Raw genomic sequence first — 17,340 nt, 5'->3', positions numbered from 1 at the left:
CAGTACCTTTATTTTACTTTTTGCATCATCTCCGCCGGCGGAGACCCGTCCCATACGCTCAGTTGTCATTTTGGTGGTTATTTGATTGCCGTGCCGTCTTCTCCACACCAGCAAGCACATACTCACACGCTGGACCAGCGTACGTACTCCTCCGCGGCGCTCTTTTCAGTTCGCACCTAGCTTAATTAACAGTATTATATCTCATACTACTTTCACGTAACGCTTCTGCTCCAGCGCGCGCGGCCTATAAATTGCCGTCAACCAAACCTCCTGAACTCATTGTGAACACTTCTGGACACTACTAAATCACTGCAAAACACATACCACGCGCGCTAGCTCCTCACCAACAGAAACAATTCGTTTGAGGTAGCAGCAATGGGTGTCAGTATAGTCGCTTCTTGTTCCCTAGCAGCACTCATGGCTTTCATGGCTGCCTCGTTGTTCTTGTCTACGGTGACCGTGGCGGCGTCTGTACCAGCGGTTTACGTGTTCGGCGACTCGCTGGCCGATGTCGGGAACAACGACTACCTGGTGACGGTGCTCAAGGCGGACTTCTCGCACAACGGCATGGACTACCCGGGCGGCAAGGCCACCGGCCGCTTCAGCAACGGCAAGAACTCCGCTGACTTCATCGGTGCGTATTCATTTCACTCCAAATGAGTGATCAAACTGACGACAACCTTTCATTAGAGGTTCAGATTAATTTTATGATAATCTCCCTTTTCTAGGTTTTCTATTATATATGGAGGTAGATGGACTATCATAATACCCTGACATCTTGACCTAAGGGTTCAATTCTGTCTGTAGTAGTACGTAGTACTTTTTCCATTGCACAATTACTAATACATTGGTTTGACGGACAACCAGAGGTTTTTGTTAAAGAATGTACTCCATAAATAGATGCCAAAGATTTGTCTAAATTCGGATGTATCTATACACTAAATTGTGGCTAGATACATTCAAATTTAGACAAACTTTTGGCATCTATTTATGGACAGAGGTAGTACTATAAAACTGACACACTACATTGAATCGTGGATGCAGCCGAGAAGCTGGGGCTGGCGACCTCGCCGCCATACCTCGCCCTGTCCTCAAGCAGCAATGCCAACTACGCCAACGGCGTCAGCTTCGCTTCCGGTGGCGCAGGAGTCTCCAACGCTACTAACACGGTACGCGATCCACTTAAATTATCTGCCTTTCCAAACGCACCCAAATGAGCAACAAGCAGACACTGATCTCTGGAACCTATATATGGCGCGATGATTGAACCCAAGGTTTAAAATAGCGTGCTAAATGAAATAGCGTTGGTCTCCTTCAAACGCTATGGACGCTATATCGTGCTAATTGCATGCTATATTTCAAATAAAGTTTTGAAAAAAATATCAAATGTAGTCTAAAAATAAAGGATTTCGCTAAAAAGTTTGGATATTTTGTTCAAAAAATTACTGAATCATACATACATAGCCACATACAACAAATAGATCTCGATTTTTTTAGAAGGCTAACATCAGTATTCCATAAGACAACAACATAGTATAAATTATTTATTAAGAATCATAAGCATTAGCGATATTAAGTTCTAATCTAGAAGAGGAACCAACATATTGCAGTCCATCATCACGAAAAAGAGAAAGTAACTTTGCTTGAAAAAATAGCGCGCTAACGCTATGAAGTTTTAGCACGATATATCATGTTATTTCACAAATAGCGTCATAGCGAGTGAAATTACTAAAATTTAGCGTAGACCCTCCAAATATGCTATTGCGTGGTATTAACGGAGAAATAGCGCGCTATTTTAAACCTTGATTGAACCACATACAGGACCTGTGCATCACCTTCGACAAGCAGATCGAGTACTACTCCGGCGTGTACGCGTCGCTGGCGCGGAGCCTCGGCCAGGCCCAGTCCGACAACCACCTGGCCAAATCCATCTTCGCCATCACCATCGGCAGCAACGACATCATCCACTACGCCAAGGCCAACACCGCCGCCGGCGCCGGGGACGGCCCCTCCCAGCAGTACGTCGACACGCTGATCCAGTCACTCACCGGCCAGCTGCAGAGCCTCTACAACCTCGGCGCGCGCAAGGTGCTCTTCCTCGGCACGGGGCCGGTGGGCTGCACGCCGTCGCTGCGGGAGCTGAGCTCCACAAAGGACTGCAGCGCTCTGGCCAACGCCATGGCCGTGCAGTACAACAAGGCGGCCGAGGCCGTGCTGAGCGGCATGAGCGCGCAGCACCCGGACCTGCACTACGCGCTCTTCGACTCCTCCGCCGCGCTGCTCCGGTACATCGACCAGCCCGCGGCGTACGGCTTCGCCGAGGCCAAGGCGGCGTGCTGTGGTCTGGGCGACATGCACGCCAAGATCGCATGCACCCCGCTCAGCGCCTACTGCGCCAACCGCTCCGACCACGTCTTCTGGGACTTCTACCACCCCACCGAGGCCACCGCGCAGAAGCTCACCGACACCGCATTTGATGGGTCGGCGCCATTCATCTTCCCCGTCAACATAAGGCAGCTCAGCGCTATATAGAACTAGCTAGATTTTACTCTCCCTCTAGACCTCGGATTGTGCATGTTTCCACCATATGATATATACTGTACAAGAAATTGAAATTACACTGGAGCTGCCGAGAATCATTAGTTGCCGTACATCAACATCTAACCATCATCAGTATAACCTATTAAACACTCTACTGAAAATTATTCTGGCATTTTATTGCCCAACTTCAAAGACCACACCGAAGTGCATGTTGAGGTTTCTTTAAAAATAGGAAAAACATAAGGATTTAGCTAACGTGATTATTTTAGTCCGGTAACGTCGGATTTTACAGTAGTGTATGGTTCACGGTAACTTGCATATTTTTGTGCCAACGCGGCAAAAGTCTCACATAACATGTATATAGCAGCATATCTTTTGCAATGATGCTGAAGTTCTATTTTTTTTTAAGATATGTCAGCACAAACATGTATTTTTGACAACTCGGTTTAATTTTGCTATACGCTGTTCAACTAGATGTGTGTTAGTTAGTTAATAATGTCATCAGAGTCTAAAAAACGTGCTAGCCTATTAGTACAGTTAAATCTGATTTTTTTTGAAAATTTAGACTGTCGAATTATTTTCTTTATTGTTAAACCAGAGAAGTATACCTGAACCGAAACAAAGAAAAAAATAATTAGCACACGTTGGAATTATATATCATACCAGATATCAGACAAAACGGAAGTACCATGAGAAAATGATTCGCTGGTGATTTTACCGGAGTAGACACAGGGGCGGAGCTAGAAATGAAGTATATATAAGGGGGGCAATGTTAGTATGAGGGAGGCAGAACTAGCTAAAATCACACAAATAAGGAGCTGTCATGGCTTGTGTTCAAAGAAAAACCATGAGCATAGGGGGGGGGCTGCCCCCCCCCCCTCGCCCCCCCTTGTCTCCGTCCATGTAGACGGTGGTAGAACCTTGACTACATCGGGCCTCCCGGAGCGCAGCATATGTATCTTGGTCTCTGACTTCCGGCCGTGTGTTGCAAAACTACACGGCGAACGGCGCCAGCGGCAAGCCGGCAAGCGATCTAATGCCCTAGCACGAAGATGGAGAGATAGAGCCATAGAGGCGGCAGCATAGTCGAGAATCTCACCAACCTATGGGTTTCTTTGTTCGCCTCCCTTCTTTCATGGCTGAAAATGGTATCACCTCTCTGTCTCGATCTCTCCCTTATTTGATGTAACACATTGCTAAATACACCGAGATACTTGCCCTGCAATCTTTTGATCACTTCGAGGCAATCTGTGGCCACCTGAATCGGTCTGATATTAAGATCCGCCACCAGGTCGAGCACTTCCCTGCATGCTAAAGCTTCCAAGCATGCCAGATTCGTCAGTGCCTCAAAAACAATAGCTGATGCTCCGAGATATTCACCTTCCCTTGATCGGCATACCACGCCAACCGAACCTTTCGCGTCCGACTTGGCCACTGCTGCATCGACATTCATCTTTTTCCAAACAGTCATGGGCGCAATCCATCCTCCCTTCGCTTTACTCATAGGTCTTCTCCCCTGCCCGACCTCGCTGCTTATGCTACAAGCCTCTTAGGAACTTGTCCACAAAAATTACAGTACTCATAGGGCTTTGGAACAGATCCTCGTGGATCGCCTTCATGCGTGCATGTCATATAGCACATAGAATAACAAGCATTGGCACCAATTCTTCATTCTTCATTGTCTCAATCATGGAGAACAACCACTAGTTAGCCGTCGATTTTGCCGACATCGAGACATGCTCGGCAATGTCTGCTTCAGTCAAGGCCCAAACACACCGTGACATGTTGCACCCGATAAGAGAGTGTCTCCAAGAATCCTCTTGTCCACATATCGAGCAAGCAGCGGTTGGTGCCATGTTTCTGCTTCCATTAATCAATTGATATGATCTCTTCATCAGTAGTTCCGCGGGCGATGGCCAAAGCCTGGGACATGGGCTGTTGTATATTGGGCTCCTTTGCTTCGGGCGTGCAATGGACCAGCTAATTAATCAATAATGGGCTAATCGATTGATTACGTCCAGCTATTAGCACCAAGATCTCCGCATTGACCTTGTGAGACCTTCCGTTGATGCCATCACGATGCGAGACAGCACCGCCGCCATGCGCATGTACAAAATCATTCATCCTCCGTTAAGACCCCGCTTCGGCATGCTACCGAGACTCACCATCATTGAAGTGCTAGAAATAACACTGTTCCACCATGAACCCATCCATTGGTTCCTCGCGACGATGCACACCTCCAAGATTTATGCCCCCGAGGGGAGAACGGCGTGGGAGCGTCGCCATCATCCGATTCATGGATCCGGCGGTTCCCTCAGAGGGTAGCAGAAGGTGCTAGTGAAAGTGCATGGAGCCCCCATGTGTGGTTTTGGTAATTAATGACAATCCCTATGGACTAATGTTTGCATTAAGTTATATTTGTAGGTGTTATCCATAGGCAATGCTTGAACCATACGTTGGCTTCAAGGTTGCAATAATAAGAAATTGATGAAGGATATCAAGTGTCAAGTATGTCTTGAAGATGAAGATGAAGTGAGCCCTCAAGTTACTTCAAGACATCAACAGAAATGAAGTGCAAGTTCAAGATGAGCCAACTCGAAGAAATCATAAGGTTGAAGCTTGCCATGAAGAAATGAAGTGCAAGATCAAGATGATCCATCTCGAAGATATCCTTTGCTTGACTCTTGCCATCCTTATGGTCATGGATATGTGAAGAAGCGCCGAAGAAGAAGCTCTCCCATGGTGGATTATGGGGGAGCAATCCACAAGACTTCGTCAAGCAAGCACAATCAAAAAAGGCGTTCCATCTTGTTGCGGTCAAGACCATCATCATCAAGCTCAAGTGGAATGCGCAAGGTTAAGGTTTGCTCTTGATAGGGTTTCTTTCTCACCGGTCTCATGGTGTAGTTGGAGACCGGTTTATAGTTTAGTTGCCGTACTATCAAGAGGGCTGTCGAGTGAGTAACTCGATCGTATCGTTCGGAGAGAGCTCAAACCTTTGCATCCTTGCATCATCTTTCTTGGTTGTTATTTGGATCGTATCCATGTGATGTTTTAGAGCTTGTGCTTATTCTCATGACAAGCTCTAGTTCATCGAAAACGGATTTCGCATAGATCACTTGTTGCATTTTCGAGTTTGGTTCATCGTCATATTTCTTGGTTGTTATTTGGATCTTATCCATGTGATGTTTTAGAGCTTGTGCTTACTTCCATAGCAAGCTCTAGTTCATCGAAAACGGATTCCGCATGAATCACTTGTTGCGTTTTCGATATTGGAGTTTTTCTCGGTTTCTCGTATTGAGAGGTTTCACTCTAAAATACATAGAAAAACCTACCCCACTTGTTCTTAAGCTTTTCACTCTTTGTGTGGTAGCTCTTGTCATCCCCTTTACAACAAAATTGGTTTCACCCAAATCCAAGTTTCCTAACTCAACTTGTTGCATTTTCGAGGTTGGAGGTTTTACCGGTATGTCTTTTTTAGATAGGTCAAACCTTTCGTCTTTTATTTATATCCTACCTTACTGTACTATGATGGTTCCCTGCATGATCTTGTAGAGCTTGTTACTAGCTTCGAAACGAGCCCAAGATCATCAAAATCGGAGTCCGGATGCAAAAGTTCTTGAGGTTTTTGTATCGGGTGTTTGGGAAAAAACAGGGGGGCCGGAACTGCTGCCGGGAACACCCCGGCACTGCCGCCGGGCCGGCACTGCCGGTGGAAAAAGGCCAGCACTGCCGGCCACCCCGGCACTGCCGGTGGAACAAGGCCGGCACTGCCGGCCTGTCGCGATTTTGGCCCCAACGGGCAGAAATCTAAGACCCATATTTAAGGCCGTGTTCCTCCTCTTTCTCCCCACGTCTTCTTCCTCCTTTTGCTCTCCACCATTGTTGACCTTGAGAGCTTGTCAAATCCCTCTACTCCTCCAATGATTCTTGAATCCATTTGAGGAAAAAGGAAGAGGAGATCTAGATCTACATTTCTACTAATCAAATCCATCTGTTTGTGAGTGGAACTCTCTAGATCTTGATCTTGGTGTTCTTTGTGAATTCCTTTGTTCTTCCTCTCTTATTCCCCCAATAGCTTTTGTAGCTTTGTTGGAATTTGAGAGAGAAGGACTTGAGCATCTTTGTGGTGTTCTTGCCATTGCATTTGGTGCATCGGTTTGAGTTCTCCACGGTGATTCGTGGAGGTGAAAGTAAGAAAGTTGTTACTCTTGGGTTCTTGGAACCCTAGACGGATTCTAGACCTTTGTGATGATTTGTTGGGAGCCTCCAATTAAGTTGTGGATGTGTGCCCCAACCTTTGTGTAAGGCCCGGTTTCCGCCTCGAAGGAAATCCCTTAGTGGAACCGTGACCTAGGCCTTTGTGGCGAGGGTCACCGGAGATTTAGGTGAGGCACCTTCGTGGCGCTCGGTGTGTGGTGTGAGTACCGCATCTTGGGGTGAGGCCTTTGTGGCGTTGGTGTGCATCGAGCAACCACACCTCAAGGTGAGCCTCTTGTGGCGTTCGGGAGCACTAAGCCACCGCACCTCTCCAACGGAGATTAGCACTCGCAAGAGTGTGAACTTCGGGATAAATCTTCGTCTCCCGCGTGCCTCGGTTATCTCTATACCCGAGCTCTTTACTTATGCACTCTACCTTGTGAAAGCCATCGTGCTTGAAGTTATATATATCTTGCTATCACATAAGTTGCTTGCATTTCTTAGAATAAGTTGTTGGTGCACATAGGTGAACCATAGTATATAGGCTTTGGGCTTGACAAAGTAAATGCTAGTTTTATTCCGCATTTGTTAAGCCCAACCCGTAAAAGTTTTAAATCGCCTATTCACCCCCTCTAGGCGACATCCGTGTCCTTTCAATTGGTATCAGAGCAAGGTCTCTCATTCTTAGGCTTCACCGCCTTGAGAGTAAAGATGTCGGTTAGGGGATTAGCGCACAATAACTTGTTTATATTTGATGGCACAAATTATGATCTATGGAAAATTTATGTGCTTAAAATCTTACGGGGTATGTCCCCGGACATGGAGCGATTTCTTGGCATGGGTTTTTCTTCTCCTAAGGATCCTCAAAATTTATCTCTTGAGGAGGAGAAAAACTCTTGCCTCGATGCTCTTGCTTCTCATGTGTTTTCTATTGTTGTGAGCAATGTAGTTACTTCGTCAATCATGCCTTTTGGGAGCTCTCATGAATTATGGACAAAGCTTCAAGACAAATATGATGTGTCCAATATTATTAAGGATGATTGTATTGCTTCCACTTCCGGCCGTGATGAGTTCTCATCTTCATCCACTTCACCAAAGTGTGTCAAGACACAAGGTAATGATATGGTGAGTGGTGATGAAAATTGCAATGTTGATATTGAGCTTACTATTGATGATCCTTCATCTATATCTCATTGCAATGGTTCATCTTTGGACTTAAACACATCTAGCACTAGAAATGATTTACATGCTTGTGTTGATAGTCCTTGCATATCATGTGTAAGTTGCTTGAATAAATCTAATGATGATATGCTTGCTTTGTCTTGTGGCTATGATAAAAATGCATCTATTTCCTCTAGTTGTTGTGTGACTAACATTGTAGAGGAAACCAAAGATTCTATTGGTCAAGACAAGATCTTGAAAGGAGCCTCAAGTAACTCCTCATCTTTATCTCACGGTTCTCATATGTGCCTTATGGCCAAGGGTTCCACGGTACCTCCTACCATGGAACCTAATATGTCTCGTGGTGATAAGGATGAGGATGAATATGAAGAAGAGGATTGGGTTGTCTCTCTACGCGATAAGGGTAAGAGTGTATTCAAGGTTCTTTGCAAAGATAAAATTGCTAGCACTCACTTCTTTGAAATCTTGACTACCGCTATTGAGAGCCAAAAACTTATTTGGATGCATGAGAACACCATTGATAAAATGGGTGCTCTTGAACGTGAGTACGCCAATGATGTGGCATCTCTAAAGGATGAACTTGAAGAAGAACAAACCACCAAGGAAGCTCTTGAGGAAACCTTTGCTCTAGAATTGTCTAGAGAAAAGGAAAACCATGATAGAGCTCTTGAGGTGGCAAATGAACTAAAGCTAAAAAATGATAAGCTTGTGTTTGTTAATGCTAAACTCCTTGAGGATTTTGAGCAACTCAAAAAGGGCTCAAGGGTTATTGAGAGTGCGCTCACCAAACTCACCGAGTCGCATGAGCAACTCTTCTTATCTAAAAGAGCATGACAACTTGCCTTCTCCCATTGCTATTAATAATGATGCTTGTGCTACTAACTCTGCTTCTTGTGAAGCATCTATCTTGAAGGAGAATGTTGAGCTAAGGGCTCAACTTAAATTGCTAACTAGCAATTATGGGAAATTGGAAGAAAATCATGGAAAGCTTTCTAGCTCCTATGAGGATCTTCTAGCCTCTCATGATAGGCTAAAGTTAGCTCATGAGGCTATAATATCTAAGGCAACACCTTGTGAGCCTCATGTGGGTACTAGCACTACTACTCAAAATGTTATATTGCCATGTGCTAGTCCTAGTAATTCATCCACTCATAATATTGCTAAATCTTGTGATGAATTATCTTCCTTGCCTTGTTTCTCTAACAATGAAGGTTCTACTTCCTCTAGTACTTGTGTTGTTGCTAACCATGTAGAGGAAATCAAAGAGCTCAAGGCCCAAGTCTCTTCTTTGAAGAACGACTTGGTAAAGGGTCATGAAGGGAAGTGCAAACTTGAAAATATGTTAAGTGTGCAACAATCCCCCAATGACAAGAGTGGACTTGGATTCAACTCCAACAACAAGAACAAGTCCAAGAACAACAAGATTAAGAAGGGCCAATTCCAAGTCAAAGACCCGGCCAAGATTGTTTGCTTCAAGTGCAAAATTGAAGGACATCATGTTAGATCTTGCCCTTTGAAGAAGAATCAAAAAGGGAAGAGGCCTCAAGCTCAAACTCATATTCAACCTCAAGTTGAAGAAATGCCACTTCCCAAGAAGAATCAAGCCAATGCTCCCATTGTGGAGAAATCTAGTGAGAAGAAGGAGAAGAAAAGAACTTGCTACATATGCCGTGAGAAGGGCCACATCTCCTCCTTTTGCACTATTGGTACCTCATCCCACTCTATCACCATTGATGATGTTTATTCTCTTCGTAAGGATGAGGGTGGCAATGTGTTTTCCAAATTTGTTGGTGCTCAAAGTGGTGTCAAGAAAAGAACCATTTGGGTTGCCAAGCCTATTGTGACTAACCTCTTAGGACCCAACCTAGTTGGGGACCAACAATCCAAAACTTGATCAATAGGTGCTTGTTGGAGGGCATTGGAGACTAGGCTACATCATGAAGAATTAAGGGATCTTCATCATTTATATTATATCAAGCCAAGTCTTTTGATTATCTTGCTACTATCATATATCCAATGTTTCTCCTTGCGGTAACATGTTCTCAACTCATTTATATTGAAAGTTACTCGCCCCTTTGCATGTGTTAGTTTTGTTCCTAACATGTGTTTGTATATGTTGTGCTTCCTAAATGTTTTTGCTTGAGAAATCAAGTCTATGCATGTTGGGTTGCACACCATGTATTTGTGTTTGTGTTGGAGCCTCTTTGCATCTTGTTGTATCATATATGGTTCTTATGAGCGATTAATGGACAATCCCATTTTGGGGGAGTGATATTCCTTTGGGAATTTCATGATCCTAAACAATGTGTGTACATGAGGAATATCACTTAGAATTGATATTGCGAGATTATCTAGTCGCTATGTGGTATGTCATCTTCATGAGAAATTCAAATTCTAAATGTCCACTAATATCTCTACTTGGATCTTATTTGCCTCTTGTGAAAATAAATTCCTTATCACATTATGGGGGAGTAATAAGCTTTGTGCATATTACAAGCCTAGAAAATGTGAACATTTGAGGTTGTGTCACATAGAATTGATACCGTAATTTATCTCTCTCATATGTGGCATGTTTGCTCAAACAAGCTCCAATTTGCTTAAATGGCTTCATTGCTAATATCTTTGTGGATCTTATTTGTGAAAGTTTTTCTTGGCATGGTTTTTCACAACGTGTCCCTCAATACATTTTTGGAAAACCATGTGCTTCAAGTCATACTATTAATTGCTTTGCATGTTGGTATGAATACTATTAATTGCCTTGAATGTTGGTATGACTAAATGAAGCTTTCAAGAAACTATATTTGCATGATGGTTAACTCTTATCTTTTACCATATGCTTTATTCGTTGTAAATATGATCTCATGAATTCTTACAAACTACCACCGGGAAATATTTCCTAATACCTCTTGTCCTAGGACAATTGGTAATCTTTATGATGTAGATTTTTATTGATCATATTTACATTGGCTATTGTGTTCGAAGTGCCTTATTTATTGCCATGAATTTGTTTTGCTTTGACTCCCATGTGTCTTCCTTGCATCTTATGGATCTAATTTGACTATTCAAACTTTCTTAGCATTTTAGTAGATATAGGTAGCGTGATGATCCTAGTTTTGTGCATTTTATATTCATATGAAAAATCCTAGATAATGCACTAATCTTGGGGGAGCTCTTTTATATTTGTTAGAATGCTTAACATCTCTTGATCATTATAATTTTTTTTTTGTTTTGGGAGACATAAATTTTCTTTTTGGTACTTTGTGCCATCATAAAAAGTTTCGAGGGTTTGGTTTATTTGTTGGAACCTTGCTCTCTTGGGAGTTGGTTATCTCATTCCTTTGTGCTTAGGCTTAATTAGCTTCTTATAATGAGATAAGTCTTTGGAGTCAATCTTGTGTTGATTTGATTCTTTGATATAATTTGGGCAACCATTGTCTCTTGATTTATTTGGTGTTTTGTCCAAATTGTATCTTACTTTGGTCCTTGAAAGTATTGTGCATGCATATTTAATATATGTATATCTTATGGCATGTGTCACTTTCATTGATCCAATATATAGGGTAAACTCCATCAAATCCTAATTTGGCTAAGATGTGCATGAAATTCAGTTTCATATCTATATGCACATAGAATTGTGGAGTTTGTCCTATATGTTGTAGTGTGTCTAACTACTTCGGACCCAATTAGTTTGGGGACCATTTTGTACTTACCTTTGTGTTAGGTACAATGGATATGCATTGGATGCTTGTCTCACTCTTGGAAAGAAGTGGTGACTCAATGGTAACTTGAGGCAAGCTAGGATGGTCAACGAACACATATCTACTATATCCACACCAATCTTGGTAACAAGTATCTTCTCATGCATACTTTTCATGTATCCAACCTTATGGTTGCATCTTGGCATGAATCTCTTGATTTGCAAATAGTGTGCTTCTTGCAGAAGTCTTAATGAAACCTCTTTATTGTGAATGTGAGTAATTTGAGATGAGTGCATTTGTTGGGAAGTATATTAAATCATGCTCATGATTCATCCATCCCAACTATGCCTATCTAGCAATTTTATTGCATATCAATTCCTCAAGGCTCTCACATGTGCAATATAGATGAAAGTGCAAATTTAGTTATTTCCTTTGGTATCCTCGTTTGTGATACTTGTTGACTTTCTCAATGCATCCCAACTATCTTCTTTCCCTTGTTGATATTTGTGATGTATTTTAGATGTTTGTGGTTGAAGTCCATGAATGTACAATAAGATAAAGTTGAGCCTTTGGCCATGCTATTAAGCAAAAATTCTTATTGGTATATTGCATGACTTCGTCTTGGATATCATGCTATATTTGTTGCGTATCTATTTTGTGTGTGCATGTTTCTTTGTGGATAAATATCTTTGTGATATTGCTCACTTAGAGAAACTTATACACATAAGAGATGATACATCTCCTTTTGATATCTTATTTATTTATTGCGTGTTGATTGGTCAGGCTAAGCAATATAATTCATTGAAGACTATGATGATGCTTTTTGCTCATCCTTGTAAAAGTCTTATAATATGCTTTATCATGCCTTTCACATATCCTCTTGGTTGAGCCTTTTATTATGATGCCTCTTACTTGTTGCTCAACCATTTGTTTGTTGCAAGTGTTAAGCTTATTTTTCTATCTATGATCTATAGAAAATGTTTGTGTTTTAAATGATAATGAGGAAGTGAGGATTCCATGTTATGCATATTGTATTCAAATGCAACATTTTAATTTATGCATGTACCTTGGGGAGATTTCTCATTTTATTTAAGGCACTATTTTGTGGTGATCATTAGAGTTTGATTCACTTGGTATCTTTTGTTTTTGAATGATAATGAGGGAGTGATGATTCCATGTTTGTGCACTTTATACTCCAATGCAAATTGTCTAGTTTTGTGCATAAACCTTGGGGAGCTTCCTCATATTATTTATAGCAATCTTCTTGATCTTATCATAATATCTATCTTTCTTTTGGTATCTTCTTTGTGGTTCATTTGGTTGCTTGCTTCATTTGTTGAAGCTTCTTGACTTTGTTATCTTTTTGCAATCTTTGATCCTATCTATAGTGTGATTCCTTCCGAATATTCATCATTGGATACGTGCATTTGATTCGACTCAAATTATGAGAAATGCATACGCTATGGAGGAACTCTCACTATATGGGTTTTCTAAATTTTTCACCCATTTCGGCAATTGGTGCCAATGGGGGAGAAGTTTGGAGGGTTTAAGGGAATTTGGTTATGTCTTTTCTTTGTGCTTAAGCATGTGCCTTTATTTCATTGCATCTTGTTGCTTTGCATAGTTGAATATGGAAACTCCACTAGGCTTTGAATGCCAATATATGCAATGAAAGTCAAGATCATTCACACATGCATATATTATGGGGGAGTTTGATCTATATATTCAACTTGTTTGTTACAAAAATTCCTTATATAAACCCTCTCAAAGAGATTGTCATCAATTACCAAAATGGGGGAGATTGAAAGTGCATGGAGCCCCCATGTGTGGTTTTGGTAATTAATGACAATCCCTATGGACTAATGTTTGCATTAAGTTATATTTGTAGGTGTTATCCATAGACAATGCTTGAACCATATGTTGGCTTCAAGGTTGCAATAATAAGAAATTGATGAAGGATATCAAGTGTCAAGTATGTCTTGAAGATGAAGATGAAGTGAGCCCTCAAGTTACTTCAAGACATCAACAGAAATGAAGTGCAAGTTCAAGATGAGCCAACTCGAAGAAATCATAAGGTTGAAGCTTGCCATGAAGAAATGAAGTGCAAGATCAAGATGATCCATCTCGAAGATATCCTTTGCTTGACTCTTGCCATCCATATGGTGATCATGGATATGTGAAGAAGCGCCGAAGAAGAAGCTCTCCCATGGTGGATTATGGGGGAGCAATCCACAAGACTTCGTCAAGCAAGCACAATCAAGAAAGGCGTTCCATCTTGTTGCGGTCAAGACCATCATCATCAAGCTCAAGTGGAATGCGCAAGGTTAAGGTTTGCTCTTGATAGGGTTTCTTTCTCACCGGTCTCATGGTGTAGTTGGAGACCGGTTTATAGTTTAGTTGCCGTACTATCAAGAGGGCTGTCGAGTGAGTAACTCGATCGTATCGTTCGGAGAGAGCTCAAACCTTTGCATCCTTGCATCATCTTTCTTGGTTGTTATTTGGATCGTATCCATGTGATGTTTTAGAGCTTGTGCTTATTCTCATGACAAGCTCTAGTTCATCGAAAACGGATTTCGCATAGATCACTTGTTGCATTTTCGAGTTTGGTTCATCGTCATATTTCTTGGTTGTTATTTGGATCTTATCCATGTGATGTTTTAGAGCTTGTGCTTACTTCCATAGCAAGCTCTAGTTCATCGAAAACGGATTCCGCATGAATCACTTGTTGCGTTTTCGATATTGGAGTTTTTCTCGGTTTCTCGTATTGAGAGGTTTCACTCTAAAATACATAGAAAAACCTACCCCACTTGTTCTTAAGCTTTTCACTCTTTGTGTGGTAGCTCTTGTCATCCCCTTTACAACAAAATTGGTTTCACCTAAATCCAAGTTTCCTAACTCAACTTGTTGCATTTTCGAGGTTGGAGGTTTTACCGGTATGTCCTTTTTAGATAGGTCAAACCTTTCATCTTTTATTTATATCCTACCTTACTGGACTATGATGGTTCCCTACATGATCTTGTAGAGCTTGTTACTAGCTTCGAAACGAGCCCAAGATCATCAAAATCGGAGTCCGGATGCAAAAGTTCTTGAGGTTTTTGTATTGGGTGTTTGGGAAAAAACAGGGGGGCCGGAACTGCCGCCGGGAACACCCCGGCACTGCCGGTGGAAAAAGGCCAGCACTGCCGGCCACCCCGGCACTGCCGGTGGAACAAGGCCGGCACTGCCGGCCTGTCGCGATTTTGGCCCAACGGGCAGAAATCTAAGACCCATATTTAAGGCCTTCTTCCTCCTCTTTCTCCCCACGTCTTCTTCCTCCTTTTGCTCTCCACCATTGTTGACCTTGAGAGCTTGTCACATCCCTCTACTCCTCCAATGATTCTTGAATCCATTTGAGGGAAAAGGAAGAGGAGATCTAGATCTACATTTCTACCAATCAAATCCATCTCTTTGTGAGTGGAACTCTCTAGATCTTGATCTTGGTGTTCTTTGTGAATTCCTTTGTTCTTCCTCTCTTATTCCCCCAATAGCTTTTGTAGCTTTGTTGGAATTTGAGAGACAAGGACTTGTGGTGTTCTTGCCATTGCATTTGGTGCATCGGTTTGAGTTCTCCACGGTGATTCGTGGAGGTGAAAGCAAGAAAGTTGTTACTCTTGGGTTCTTGGAACCCTAGAGGATTCTAGACCTTTGTGGTGATTTGTTGGGAGCCTCCAATTAAGTTGTGGATGTGTGCCCCAACCTTTGTGTAAGGCCCGGTTTCCGCCTCGAAGGAAATCCCTTAGTGGAACCGTGACCTAGGCCTTTGTGGCGAGGGTCACATGAGATTTAGGTGAGGCACCTTCGTGGCGCTCGGTGTGTGGTGTGAGTACCGCATCTTGGGGTGAGGCCTTTGTTGCGTTGGTGTGCATCGAGCAACCACACCTCAAGGTGAGCCTCTTGTGGCGTTCGGGAGCACTAAGCCACCGCACCTCTCCAACGGAGATTAGCACTCGCAAGAGTGTGAACTTCGGGATAAATCTTCGTCTCCCGCGTGCCTCGGTTATCTCTATACCCGAGCTCTTTACTTATGCACTCTACCTTGTGAAAGCCATCGTGCTTGAAGTTATATATATCTTGCTATCACATAAGTTGCTTGCATTGCTTAGAATAAGTTGTTGGTGCACATAGGTGAACCATAGTATATAGGCTTTGGGCTTGACAAAGTAAACGCTAGTTTTATTCCGCATTTGTTAAGCCCATCCCGTAAAAGTTTTAAATCGCCTATTCACCCCCCCCCCCTCTAGGTGACATCCGTGTCCTTTCAGCTAGGAGCTTCACCTCAATGATGCCTTCAAGAACGCATCACCAGCTTCGGCCAAAGGCTGAAACCTAGGGTTTTCACCCGGATCTGCCACACCATGATTTCGTCCACACGCTTGTGCATCAGGACTGACCAAGCCGACCACCTCCGACAAAAGGAGGGGGCCACTCCACATCCACTGACCCGTCAACGAGACCATCGCTGCCACCACTGCACCCAGGAAAGATACCACCAGAATGGACAAGTGACCTGGGATCTGCCGACCACTGCCAAGCATGGTCGCGCCACATAGGGCACCTAGGTTTAGGTCGCCCATCAGCTAGCCTCCTAGAGCACCACCTGATCACCGCATCCCGTCGCTGGCAATCCGGGAGCAGGTTCATCACACCACTTCCATCGTCCGATGTGTCGCTGCCATAGCCGCCCCGTTGTGCCGCCAGGATCCATGCTACGGCCAAGCCTAAGACGCTGGCCCACGCTGAGATCATGTTCAAGAGGATGAACATGATCCCATCGCCACTGGTGCTAGCCAGGATTTTCCCAGTCGTGCATTGTGGCAGCAGCGAGGGGGGAGGAGAGGGGATGAAGGCGACGGGGATGGGTTAGGGTTCCCTCTTGGCCGCTTCGCGAGGGCGATGCGTGCGGTTTCAGGTTTTTCTTAGGCAAGACCATATAGAAGAATTATCAAATGCAAAAATAGCTAGGCATGTTTTTGGTTTATTCAACCATTATTCTTGCTCCTCAGTTCCCAAACACTTGAAGGTTTGGGCATACTCAAGGTGTTCAGTACTCAACTTTGAATAAAAGTTTTGTGCGGTACATTAGAATCATCAAGGTGTCTTATCCATCTTCGCGAGGTGAAAGTATTTGACGAGGCGGACATCCTGACGGGTAGTACTGGCGGGCTCTACCCATACCGATGCTCGTTAAATTCTCTGGAGCTTTCCCTTGTGTCCTCTTTTTATCCAGGTGCGTGGAAGATCATTTAAATGAAGTTTATCACTTAGAAATGTCATATTATTACATCACATGACAATCCCAAATGATATATTCATAAAAGACTTAATAATTTGGCATCTTGGTGAAACAAGGGTAAAGATGCGCGCGAGCGCAGTAAAATACCAAAATCCTATATCTACTTATGCAAAAAAACAAGAGGTAAATAAGCTTCAAATATGGACTTATGGACTCATCAACGTGACGCACACCTTCTCCAGCGGATAGCTCCACAGGGAGGGTGGCTTCGGTAGTGTCCATAAGGGTTTCGTCGATGCGGGCATATGCGTGGGACTAGAGCTAGCCTGACATCGCTGGATTCCAGGGACATAGAGAGTGGCTGGTTAGCACTAGCTGGCTAGCAGTAGCACACATGCATGGCGTAAAAAAACGAGGGAGGAGCTAGCGGGGGAGCCGGGCATCGGC

The 17,340-nt window shown here is 43.2% G+C and overlaps 1 protein-coding gene across 1 annotated transcript; it reads left to right on the top strand.

The window, feature by feature from the left end:
- The first annotated feature begins 371 nt into the window (after nt 1-371).
- Nucleotides 372-2,532, top strand: LOC127348777 (GDSL esterase/lipase At5g55050-like). Its single transcript, XM_051374686.1, has 3 exons — nt 372-634; nt 1,045-1,169; nt 1,822-2,532. Exons 1-3 carry the CDS (start codon nt 376-378, stop codon nt 2,530-2,532), a joined length of 1,095 nt encoding a protein of 364 aa, XP_051230646.1. The 5' UTR covers nt 372-375.
- Nucleotides 2,533-17,340: the final 14,808 nt, after the last annotated feature.

This window comes from Lolium perenne, chromosome 4 (assembly GCF_019359855.2).
Source record: "Lolium perenne isolate Kyuss_39 chromosome 4, Kyuss_2.0, whole genome shotgun sequence".
Lineage (NCBI taxonomy): Eukaryota > Viridiplantae > Streptophyta > Magnoliopsida > Poales > Poaceae > Lolium > Lolium perenne.
This window is presented reverse-complemented; position numbering and strand designations above follow the sequence as displayed.